Source organism: Melozone crissalis, unplaced genomic scaffold, assembly GCF_028551555.1.
Source record: "Melozone crissalis strain CALT ecotype California unplaced genomic scaffold, PUWL_Pcris_2 ptg000027l_1, whole genome shotgun sequence".
NCBI lineage: Eukaryota > Metazoa > Chordata > Aves > Passeriformes > Passerellidae > Melozone > Melozone crissalis.
In genome coordinates, this window is record NW_026535805.1 from 3597501 (window position 1) to 3610076 (window position 12576).

The 12576-nt window shown below is 39.1% G+C and overlaps 1 protein-coding gene across 1 annotated transcript in view; it reads left to right on the plus strand.

The window, feature by feature from the left end:
• USH2A (usherin) overlaps positions 1 to 12576 on the plus strand; it is a 373967-nt gene that overhangs the window by 329065 nt on the left and 32326 nt on the right. Inside the window, exon 61 of the mRNA XM_054280520.1 lies at positions 11886 to 12113. Within this exon, the coding sequence (XP_054136495.1) occupies positions 11886 to 12113 (228 nt within the window). The remainder of the gene's footprint in view (positions 1 to 11885; positions 12114 to 12576) is intronic.

Sequence of the window (12576 nt, forward strand, 5' to 3'; positions counted from 1 at the left end):
TCTTCTCCCAGATGAAGTATTATTCTTGTCATTATGGTATAATAAAATTATTTTTTATTGTTTTCTCTTCAGGGGTTCAATACAGATGATAATTTAGATTTTCTCTAATACTAGTCTGTGCTAGAAATACTAGACCCATGATGTACCAATAGATCATGAGATTTATACTATAGTTGTAGCTTAAGACAGTGACATATTTAAGTGCTGTGCTTAATGTTACTGGGAAGTCCAGGACTAAAAAGACTGAATAGAGAACCTGAGAGCAAATGGGAAAGAAAACATCACCTTTTTCCACCAGGTAAAAAAATAGTTTGAGTTCTAGTTGCCCTGATGTCAAATACAGTACTGCCTTTGAGCAAAAACAGAGTTGAGAACATGTGACTTTTAAAATAAGATATTTTTGAAACAAAAATTTTCAATAGATTTTTATCATGCTGCAGTTTTTCTCTTTTTTTGGTCCTGCATAGAAGAATTACAACAGCTTGACTTCCTTTTTAAAGAAACCACTGTATTGCTATTTGGTTTGAGGGTATTAATGGCAATTTTAAGCCACTTGAGTAACACTTTGTTCTCGACTAACATGATCTCATACTGAAGATCACGTCCAGCATGCTGGCCTGTGCATGGAAATCAGGAAGACATTTGCTTCAGTATTAACTAAATAGTCATTTGCTTCAGATTAACTAAAGCAAATCCCTGTTCTGGTTGGATGCCCTCTACATTCACCATGTGGTTTTGTTCTGCTTATGAAGACCCTGATCCAGCATCCTTGAAAAGGCAAATGGAAGCTTACATTGATTTAAAAGTCTTTTGAAACTGCTGCAATTCAACTTCTAAAGCTATGAATGGTTTCGTGTTGCGTTTTAAGAAACAAGAAAGAGCAGACCTGTATGGTCTGTTGCTGTGTGCTGATTGAAAATGCTGTTACTGGCTTTATTTCTCTTTGAGTCTTAAGTGAATTTAAGAAAAAAAAATCACAGCTGTGAATTCTATACACTTTGGATGACACATGTAGGCTAGTCTGTCTAGTCTGTCATGAGAGAGAGTGTGGCTTCTCCTACAGGCCATTCAAAACAGGGGTTAAGCTTAAGCATCAGACTTTCCCTTTGGAGAGGCCTCCTTCCCTCTGTGCAGAGTGTAGGGAGGAATTGAGGACAGTAGCTACACAAGGTTTGGGTCAGAATGTAGGAGAACATTGTGGCTCTTTCCCAGAGTGCCTATCCTCATATTTGGGCCCTTAAATACATTTGCAAGTCTGTCCCAAAATGACTAAATTGTAGTAATTTCTCTTTGAATTGCTCATTTATAACATGCATACATGCAGCTAATCAACAGGTGAGACAGTGAAACTGGTGGATTTACAGCTTAATATGCTGGAGTCGATAATGGGCTGAAAAGATATTTTCAATTCAGAAATCAGCACAGTATGTTCTTCACTAAGCTTACGTGATCTATTTTAATTCCTCAAGTAACTTAAATATCCAAGAAAAATACAGAATCCAAACTAAACTTGTTATGCTTCAGTTTTCAAGTAATATTTCAGTATTTACATATTTCATCTCTTCCCTAACTGATCCATCTGGCTGGTGAAAGCCACAAGCAGCTCAGACTCTTCTCTTTTGGCAAGAGCTTTGCATTGAGAAGCCCAACCCACGCTAGGAGGGACTAATGAAAGGACATGATGAAAGTCTCTGTTTTATTTAGGCATTAGTGTTTAAAGTGAAGCTTAGCTAGCTCCTTTTCTTGCTCCCACTGCAGCAGACATAGCTGTCTGCTGTTCTGTGTATGTATATGAATCCAGTGTTCACCTGACAGCGCAGAAAATGGGAATGGGCAGTCTGCAGACACAGCTTCATATGCTGTGTCAAGGTGAGTTTCTTTCCAAGAGTGTGCCCTGTAAGCTGAAAGTGGAGGGAATTGTACCCATGTGATCCTAGGAGGGTCTGGATGTTCATCCATCCATTTTCATTTTGGCTTACTTGGTTTTGAGACTGGAAGCAGATTCTTTTCCAGTTACTCTGCCAAACTCCATTGCCACTCTTTATTCTTGTCTTCTTTTCAGGCCCCTCCTCAGTGTGGAGTTGATTCTGAGCTTTCATATGGCAAGACACAGCTGCTAAGGGACATGGAAATACAGAATTTGTTCTTTATTGGACATCCTTATTTTCATCAACAGGGCAGTCCATGGCAGCTGGAGTGGGAAAACAGGATCTGTGTTCCTTTTTACCATCCTTTTCACCATGGGGGCTTTTCAGGCTACTCATTGAGGCTCTCCAGTAGCTCATACAACCACCGGGGGGCAGGGATCCCCTGTAGCAATCCCTACTCCAAAACTAGGGGAACATCCCAGAAAGATCTGTAAGGAAAGTCTCAGATCTCTGCTCAACCTCTCAGTATTTTGATGGGAATCTATGCTTTGCTGAGGAATATGTCCCTGAGTGTGCACCTAAATGTGTGTCTGATCAATATCCCTGCTAATATTCAGAAAATAGGTTGAGCTTCCCTCCAGGCACAGGAAAGAGAGGAGTCATCCCTCCCTGCATAAACTCTGTGTGCTTCTGGCCTTCTGCTGGTGCCTGCTGTGCACAAAAAGGTGCAGAGCAAGTCCCTTTTTCCTGGTTTATACTGGCATAATTGGACTGCACCTTTCCCAAATGGCTGCCTGCACACTTTCCTTTACTTTCAGCCAGTCTCTGCTTGGAGTGCAGGTATCTCCATGTAGGAAGTGTAGAGCACTGAGGAAAGGAATGGAAAACCTGGTGAAGAAAAAAAGTCTTTTGAGAGATTGGAGTTTGTACGTTTTGGCCTTTCATTTTTTAAAAATACCCAGTTCATTTTAAGGGTGACTTTTTAAGTTCAGTCACATACTCAGACTACAACTTGGCCTTTATAATGTAGCTCCAAGTAAATTGTTTGTGCTTACCTTTTAATGTCTCTCAGAAGTGATTACATACAGAGCAGGCAACGTTTTAATGAAGAGCTAGGACTGCTCAGTACAGGGTAGAGAAAAAGGAATAAAAAATAGGAAGTAAAACCCTTTTAGTCTGCTTTAAAATGCTGCTTTTATTTCCCATTGTGTTGGCAGAAAACAGGGATTTAAAGCTGTGAATTGCCTGGAGGCTGTGCTATCTTCCTCTACTTAGCAGCAGTTAGAACTGCTCTTTTTTTGCATGTATTGGGTGAGAGAGACAAGGACTCAGAATGATTGAGAAAAGGGAATAAACTAAGCTTGCATTTAACAATATTTTGACACATCTATTGTACCTGTGTAAAATGGGATCTACACCAATAACTATAGTTTCCTGAAGCTGCACACAGGAACACAGGGGGATATCCTGAGACTTAATTAATTAATGTTTGTAACATGATGTGAGATCCTATGATGAAAAGTCATATATAACTGCAAAGTCCTGATTTTATGGAGCACAACTGACATTCAGTGGCATTTTCAAGGAAACTGATGTGGGAGTTCACCTGCAAACTGTGTTAAAATTCAAACTGCCCTTGTACAAGTCCCCTTAAAGATTTTCTTCAAACTCTTTTTTTCTCTTTACTTTTCTCTTTCACTGTTATGGCTGTTTGTGCAAAGGCAAAAACTGAAAATAATTGCTTTCATAGAGGAAAACCAAGGAGTCTTTCCTGTCTGACTTCAATTCACTAAAATTACAGCCAAAGTCTCTTTTTCAAATTTTACAGAAAATCGAAATTTTGAGATACTGCACCCAGGTAATTTTAAAATCAGGTGGAAAAGGTTTTACAGTCTTCAGAGCTACTTCTCCTCACATTATCATACATTATGTTATTTGGAAGGAGATTAAGAAGGTCTCTCTCGTGGCCCACATATTTGAAGTCAAAAATGTAATAGGGGTAATGTGAATTCATGTAAAACAAAACTTCTGATGAAACCAAAAACCACAATATTTGGTTATGAGAAAAGCACATTCTTTCTGCAACAAAGTAAAACTGTGCCATACAATACCTTGAGTTGGGAAGTTCATGGAGATAAATTACCCATTTTATGGATAACAAAAACATTCATGGTTTCATTACATAGTTTTATAAAGCTTCTACCACTCTGGACAGTATGAGGGGAAAAAGAAAAAAGAGAGAGAGACTAAGAAGACTGATGTGGCAGTCCAGATTTTGTTTGTTCTGATTCTGGCCATCAGCCAAAATATCAAATGGAAAATACGGTTTACGGCATTAGGAAAAAATATAACATTAACCCCCTAATGCTCCATATTAAGGATGTACCCCCTACCATTTGCAGGTTTGAGCCCTTAGGCTCTAGCTGCTGTTTGACAGCAGCAGTGGGCTGGGTTTTTTCTCTTGCCATGTCTACAGACTATGGAGTAAATCCATGAGAGAAACCCCACTCCTAAACGTTAGCAAATAGTGGATGGAAAGCCATTGCTCATCAGGAGCACTGCATGTGGTACTTATGTTAAACATCATCTTGGAGTTCAGCTGGATGAGTGCACCTAGTAATGGAGAGGCACTAACTCCAACCAGGCTTTGTGTGCTTGACTTCCCTGCTTTTTACCTTCCCTGAAGATGTGTTTCTGCCCCAGATTATAAAGCTCCACCTGAAAGATGCTTCATTCCTATTCCCCTTGTGATCAAGGCAAATTGCAAGTTCTGCACTCCCTAATGTGTTGATGCAGATTCCCCATTATGTGGTGGGTGAGTTTGGAATGGCACACAAATCTCCCAGCTCAATTCTGTAGGGTTTGACGTTGCTTTAATATCCTGCTGCACTTTACATGCCATGAAGTCTTTGCTGATGAAGCTGCTCTCTCCTCTCTCAATCCCACCAGCTCTCCACAAAGCACGCCCCACTCAGCCAAAGGTCAGGATATACAAGCTATGCACATTTTTCCAAGGGTGACACATAACTGGTTTTTGTTGTGATTCAAGTATCTTATGTTATGCTTTATTTTGTCTCAAATAGTACTATTTCCTTTCTTTGAGATGCAGCCCGTCCTGTTTTGAAGAGAAACTTAGTCTAGTTGTTCATATTCAACATGATTATTGAACACAAAAGTACCATTTGGGATAAGTAGTGACGTCAGCTTTGAACTGAGTAAACCCAAAGTTTATGGGAAACTGTCCCATCATCTATCCAGTTTATAAAAAGAGCTGCTTCTTTCCTTCTACCTCACTTTCTAGCTGAGAGGAGTAATAAACATGGTTTAAAGTGGAAAAATATGGGGGAAAAATAAGGTGAAAAACTGGTTTATTATACAGTAGGTCTTGTGAGTGTTGTTAGAGATAAAATATTAATGTTAGGAAAACATGTTGACATCGTCCTCTAGATGGTGCCTATAGTGGAATGTCATGTCATTGATATTTTGGTTTATTTGATTTATTTAGTCATGCAGAAAGAGAAATCTTTTTTGGGGTTTCACTATTTCTAGTAGAAATTAGACAAATACAGATGGAAATAAATTTTTGAGAAGGTGCCATTCGGTGATGTTTGATGAATTTTAAAGAAATAATTATGAAAAAAAAGAGAAAATAAGAGAAAAGCAAAAAGAGAGGAGAGGAGAGGAAAGGAGAGGAGAGGAGAGGAGAGGAGAGGAGAGGAGAGGAGAGGAGAGGAGAGGAGAGGAGAATCTCACTAAAATAGCAATGTTGACTTTGCCCAAAGAGGTTTTTTTTTAAGGTTTTACCATCAAAAGTGCAACATCATTGGTGTTTTAAAAGTGTACTGCTACCCAAAGGCCAACTTGATTTTATTTGATTTCTATTTAATGTGCAATGCATCCTAGTTTTCTTTGTGTTGCTTTGCTTTCAAGTCAGAGCTGCGGATTGAGATGCCTGGTGAGACTGCAGCAGGTCCCAGGTGTGCGAGGAAAGAAAACTGTCTCCTGTGAAAATAGGCAACAACTCCACCAGACAGATTCAGCTACATGCAATTGCAATGTAGTAATTTTCTATCAGGTATTAATTGTTGTTACTTGCAGGTTATTTTGAATTTAGATTTAAAAAAAAACCTGCTGTTTTCAAAGGTTTCTTCCTGGTACAGTCCACAAGCCCACGCAGGACAGTTGGCACTGGAAATGATTGTTATGTGGCAAGTGAAACAGGGTGTGCAGATCAGGGTTTTTATTAACAATGCTGCCATTCAGAATGGTGCTGTTAGGAAAGGATGAGAACATTGGGTCACAGAGGAGAGAAAAGTTGTGTTCTCCGGTGTTGATGGTGTTGATGGCAAAACTACAGTTTGTCTCAAAAGTAAAGTACAAGAATATTCTTAAAGTATAAAAAAAAAAAAAAAAAAAAAAAAAAAAGAAAGCATTTTGCCAGGAATCTCAAGGAAGGAATATTGTTATGATCATGTAATCAATGTTTATGTTTTAATAAGAAGCCATTTTATGTGCTTTACTTTGTGGGCTGACTTTATTCTAATCCATTTTTAAACTAAAATTTCCTATATTTATTTATAGAAAAGCAGACTCAAATATAATGAATTTTTGAATGTCATGTCCTAGCTGCTGTAGAAGAAAAGATTGCATTGATCCATCTCAGGGCTGGGAAGGGAAGAGTGTCCTTTCATCCCAACAAAAGACAATTTGGATGAACATGCCCTGGGCAAAAATGTTTTAAATTATTTCAGGTTTAATAAGGGACTATCTGGATTTACGAACTTAAATTTTTTATTTAAATATTTGTCTAGTTTTATTCTTTGAATTTTTATTTGCCATAAAAATTATTACCTGTGTACATTTTGCTGGTATTGAAAGCCTGTTGGGTCATATCAAATAATCAAGTCATTATTTAAAATTAAATATACATGTTGAAAGGCAATTTTAAGATTCTGAAATGAGATGCAAAGTTCTTAAAATGTAAAATTTGAAGAGTGAAATTTACAAAAAAAATTAATGAAAATTCTAAAATTATTTTTTATACAAATTGGAAGGAAAATAACTAGTGCAACATCAATTTCTTGTAAAAATGGAAATTCTGGTTACCTGTAGGCAAGATAATTTCTGGTTAAATGAATAACATGTTGGTTTCTGTTTGACTAACCTTTAAGATTTTTCAGTACTACCATGGGAATAATTTATATTCCAGTCCGCACTGCTACAGGAATAGACTCATAGATTACCTGTGTATCCATAAGTTATATCCTTGTGAATCTGAGCATAAGGCTTTAGGAATAGAGTAGATTTTTTAAATGGAAAAGACACAGTGTGCATGATATAAGCCTGAGGAGGAAGGCAGCCCAAAGGACAAGTTAGTGTTTGCATGTGAATATGAGCTCAGTGCAATGTTTAGAGTGAAGGCAGGGGCTAAGAATTGTCTGGGAAATAAGAGTGGACATCAGAGTCAAGGCAGAAGTGCTCCCAGTGCTTTGCAGAAAATGGCAAAGAGTCTGGATTAGGCAGGGAGCTGGGTAAGACAATAATGACAAAGGTGAGGATAAACTGAGTATCTTTATAAAATCCCAAGCATTCCCCCTTGCTTCTGTCACATGTGGAGGAATCTATTTGACTTCCTTGGTGGAGAATTTGGAAATTTTAGTCAGACAATGGTTGGATTGATGTTCTGGCTGTCAGGAGACCATAGCTTTCTCCTCCCTCGTCCGGGGAGAATTCCCCATCTCTGCCTCTAGACAAGGGGATGTTCTACTGAACTGCCTTCCCATTGTTGATGTCCACGGGTTATGCAAGAGTTGGTTTGGATGCCTGTGCCACTACTACAATAAGCAGTGTGATAGTTTCTGATGCCACTGGTTTAGTTAGAGGCTACAGAAAGAATGGGCTAGCTTTTTATTCAGCTGTTCAAGATACCTGCCAAGCAGAGATTATGGTACAAAGAGAAGATAGGGAGGGAGAAGAAACCAGAGCATAACCTTAACATGACTGGTGATGACTTGCTGAGCTTTGATGATTACCCCTAAAGAAGGGACAGATACTCACACTGCCTGTTGGGCAGCTCTTCAGTGGTTCAGAGATCTTCTGATGTGTCTGTCACAGCTTGAACTCATTCCCTGAGACCTAGGCAACTGGGTAAGCTGGCCTGCCTTGAAAGAAGAGGAATAGCCCAGAGTGACACCCCTGGAAGTGCTGCTTCATCAGATCGATAGATTCAAAGATGACTAGGTTGTGTAGTTGTATGCAGTTTAAACATTTGTGCAGGGAGTCCACCCGTGCAGAGTATTATTGACAGCTACAGATCAATGCTAATTTTTGATCATTTTCAACCTACAAAGACCTCTTGACCCTGTTGCCACCTTAGGGGCGCTTCAAGTAGTCAAAAGCAATCACAGTAGGCAGTGTAAAATCATCAGACCCTTGAAGGCTGCACAGCCTTGCCTGTGCCTGGGAGGAGGACCAAGAGGTAGCAGGGAAGGCAGGCACCTTGCATTATGGATGCCACTGCCTTTGAACGGCATGAAAGACTATGCTAATTTGTTTCCAGACTTTAAGTGACTTCTGTGTTCATGAATTAAAAAATAAACAAACAAAAAAGGCAATCTGAAGCAAATCTTGACGAATGCATTATTCATGATTCTTGTTCTCTCATTTTATGTTTGAAAAAATGTGTTAAAACAAGGTTTTATTTTAAATAACTTTTATCCTAATTTACAGTGAGAAGAGTGGAATTAGTGGAGGGGTGTATTTGTTGCTGTTAACAGCTTGTGCTGCCACTGGCAGCATGTGAAGCACTTTACAGAGCAAAACCAAAGGTCCTGCCTGGAGTAGTGGTGGTGCTGCTGGAGCTGTACCAGGGGAGGAGACCAGGCTACCAAAAGCAAGGGCTGTGCCAAAGGCTGGGCTCTGGGCTACAGGGTGTGATCAGGTCACAGTGGCCTGTCACAACCTCCCTCCTCTGTCAGGTGTCCATCTCTGTAGTGTTTACAAGGAAAGAATTAAAGGACCACAGAGGAGGAATGTGAGACTGTACACACTTAAATGTTTGCTGGAATATTCTCAATTTAATGACTGATGCTCCACAGTTGGGGACAGGGAAAGGAGGGCATGGGCTTGAAGTCCATTGGATTTCATGGACAGCCAGTCTACGAACATCCTAATGTTCACATTAAAATTTTATTTTGTTGCCTTTCTTTTAATGGTGAATGAAATCTGGACTGTTAGCACTTGTAAACATGGGAAATATGAGTTTATGGTGTTGCAGAGGAAGACTGGGAGAATATTCCAGACAATGATTTTGTTCCTGCGCCTGTTTAAGGCTGTGTCTTTGCCCACTGGGGCCAAAGTTACAGTGCTATCAGTGCAAGGTATATTTTACAATTTGTATTTGACCATTCCAGCAGGACAGTATTTCTAGGCTGAAAATGTCATGGGAGGACATAAAGTGATTCTTGAAATGAATCACTGAGTCTGCCATCCATACTCTTTTCAGCATCAGCCTTTGAGCTGAGCAAATTCACGGCTGGCAATGGCAGCAGGGCAGGGGGAGAAAGTGTGGCTCTGTATTCTGGGAGTACGTCCCCTGAGCTTACTTCAAAACCAAACAAAACAAAAATACATGTAAACCGTTTGCTCTTCAAGAAGTATCTGTAGGAGCCAGGGATAAAAGTCATCCCTGGAAGGAATGGTTTAGCAGTCTCCAGAGAACATGATGAACTGCAGGCAAGGAAATCCCTCCATCCTTGTTTCATTTCAAAGTGTAGTGAGGATTGTAAATAATTAAATCTTGGGGTTTAGTGGGAAAATGGTAGAGAATGATGAAAAATATGCCAGTTTTCTGTTGAAAGATAGAAATCTAGTGTTTTGTAGCATTGCTGTCACAAAAACCCACCCGATGATGCAGCTCATTAAAAAGCAGAGCAATTGCTTTTTGTCTGATGTTTTTAATAATGTGTTTGTACCTTCAGAGAGCCTCTGTGTAGCAGTTCAGGGGCAGTAATTTAATGCTGTGTGCTCCCTTCCTCCCATACCCACCCCCGAACCATGGAATGTAAATTTTAGGCTTTTAAAAGTTCTGTTTTGAAAACCTAATAGATAACTGTCCTCATAAAAACTATTAATACAGACTACATCCAATTGTAAAGCTAATTTTAATCATGTTTTGTGCCAACATAATTTCTGATGCCAGATTTTTATGCTAAGCATGAGCCTCGATTTAAACGTGGTTCTTTAACCTGCAGTTCATAATTTTGCAGTCGGCTGTATGGGTTTTTTGGCTATGGCAGTTTAAATGCTTCCACTTTCAAGGATCTAAGCCATAAATGTTTATTAAAAGAATCTATAATGAAATCAGGTTTGTTATTTTTTTAATGGCTGCCTTGAGTATGTTGGATGACTGAACGCACGTTGTTAATCATTAAGTACTCATGTTACAAAAAGTGTTTGATAGTATTGCCATCTAGGGGCTGAATGAAATTCTCCATACCGAAATAAACTGTAATTGAACAGGTGCTGCTATTGACAATATACATATGTTTTTGCTTTATAGCCCACATGCTTTCCATGTTTCTTATGACAAAAGATATCTCTAAATGTCCCACAGCAGCCAGAGCTTTTTTATATATAATCTGTTCGAGGTGATTGCTATTTGCATTTCAGCTTATGCTTTTTTGGCAGTGATGACTGGGAATTCCTAACAAAGAATTATACTTTTTTGCATTATTAATCTTGCTAGTGTTTGCCCTGTTTAACAGAAAAAAGGAATCATTTATCAGAAAAGTATGTTTATAATCTGTACTTGTGGCATCTTCAGATTTAATATTCATAATGGTCATTTGAATGCTGTGCTATATTTATCTAAAAGACTAACTCATTGTTTTGAGGAAATAACTATTTAAATATTTATGATCTAACTTTTAATATTTTAAAAAAAGAAATTAATATTTCTTTAAAATTTGTTTCTGAGTCTGATAGCTTAACAAATGTTTAAATATTAAACAATTGGAAATGTTAGCGTTTAGCAACTTAATATGACTTACTGAAACAGGGAAATGGACTTCAGCTCTTTCTATCACATGAAGGCAACTGAATTCCTGCACTCCCTTTCTTGTGGTCTATATAATTCATGCCAAAGTACAGCTAAAAAAGAGATTAAATATATCAGTGATCAGCTGAACTCCTTTTTTCTTTGTTCCTCTGATCTGACACATCTGCACAGTCTCCTGCTGTAACATGTTACTCCTGTTCTTTGTTGGTCACTGTGCCTTTTGTGACTGTTCAGAGCAATTCCATGGCTGTTTTGCCATCCTGCCTAGATCAGATTTTGTGCTGAGGCTCTCCTTGCCTGAGCAGTGTCAGGTCTGTGTCAGATGCCCTTTGGGATGAGCTGGGATGCCAGTGGCCCATTCTGGTCATGGATGATGCCCATCAGGCTGTGTCCCCACCATGCCCCTCTGCTGAGCTGTGCCCTGGTGTGGCAGCAGGCCAGCCCCAGTCCTCGCAGCCCTGGCTGAGCCCAGTGGGATTCACAAATGGTTTATCCAGATTGCCATGGCCTGAGTAGCTAGAGCAGGACAGCATGCCTATGAAATGTCACATGTACACACAAGACGTGTAAGATTTCTGTGGAGGCAGGCATCACTCGTGTACCACAGATTTCTACCTGCTTGAGTCCAATTCCAGGAAGCTTCATCCTCACTAAGCAAGCTCAGACACATGCTGAATGAACTGTAATTTGTGTCCTAGCCGAGATTCAGATGTGGAGGACTCCCAAGGACTTCACTACAAAGGCTCCATCATAATCATTTATAATTATTTTTAACTGTAAGAATTTCTTTTTGAGGCTCAGTCATAAAATACCACCAAAAGAAATCCTAGTAACCAGATGGGGTATTCTGCAAAGCAGTCAGAAGTGACCCAGAGCTGAGGCCTCATTTTCCAAGTGACATAAACCACAGATGCTGATTACTTTTTTAACTAACTCAAACATCTGTATTCTTGCTTCAGGGAACAAAGCATCAGGCTCATTTATTTGGATTGAAACCTTTCACAACATATCATATTCATGTCGTAGCTGTAAACAACGCCGGGCAGGTTTCAAGCCCCTGGACATCTGTGCGCACTTTGGAAGCTTCACCCAGTGGCCTGAGCAACTTCACTGTGGAAAAGAAAGAAAATGGCAGGGCTCTGCTGCTAAAATGGTCAGAGCCCTCCCAACCCAATGGCGTGATTAAGGTAATTTCATCTTGAAAGTTCGCTTTTGCTGGATTAAAAAACAGAAGGGAAAAGCTGAATATCAAATTAAAACATTTTTTGCTGAAAAAGACTCAATCTAATGCATTATAGTTTAAAAAAAGATGGAAGTCCTATATAACCCCAAGACACTCTGTGAGTTCTCTATGCTTGCCATTATATGAAAATGAATAATAACATTCTTGTGCTACTCTGTGACTGTAAATTTTCATGTACACTGAACCAAATTGTTCATTTAATGCATAGAAAGCTGCACATGAAAGCTTGTAATCTTACTCATTGTGAAATTGGACATGACCAAAATGTGTTTGTAGAAAACCTGGGTTTAATAGAATGTTATTCTGAAATTTGGTATGTCTTTTAGCTCAATGGTTTCAACTGAGTGTGAACCTTTACCTGCAAGGTTTGCAACTAGATGGATTTATTTGGAGGTTTTTCCCTTAAG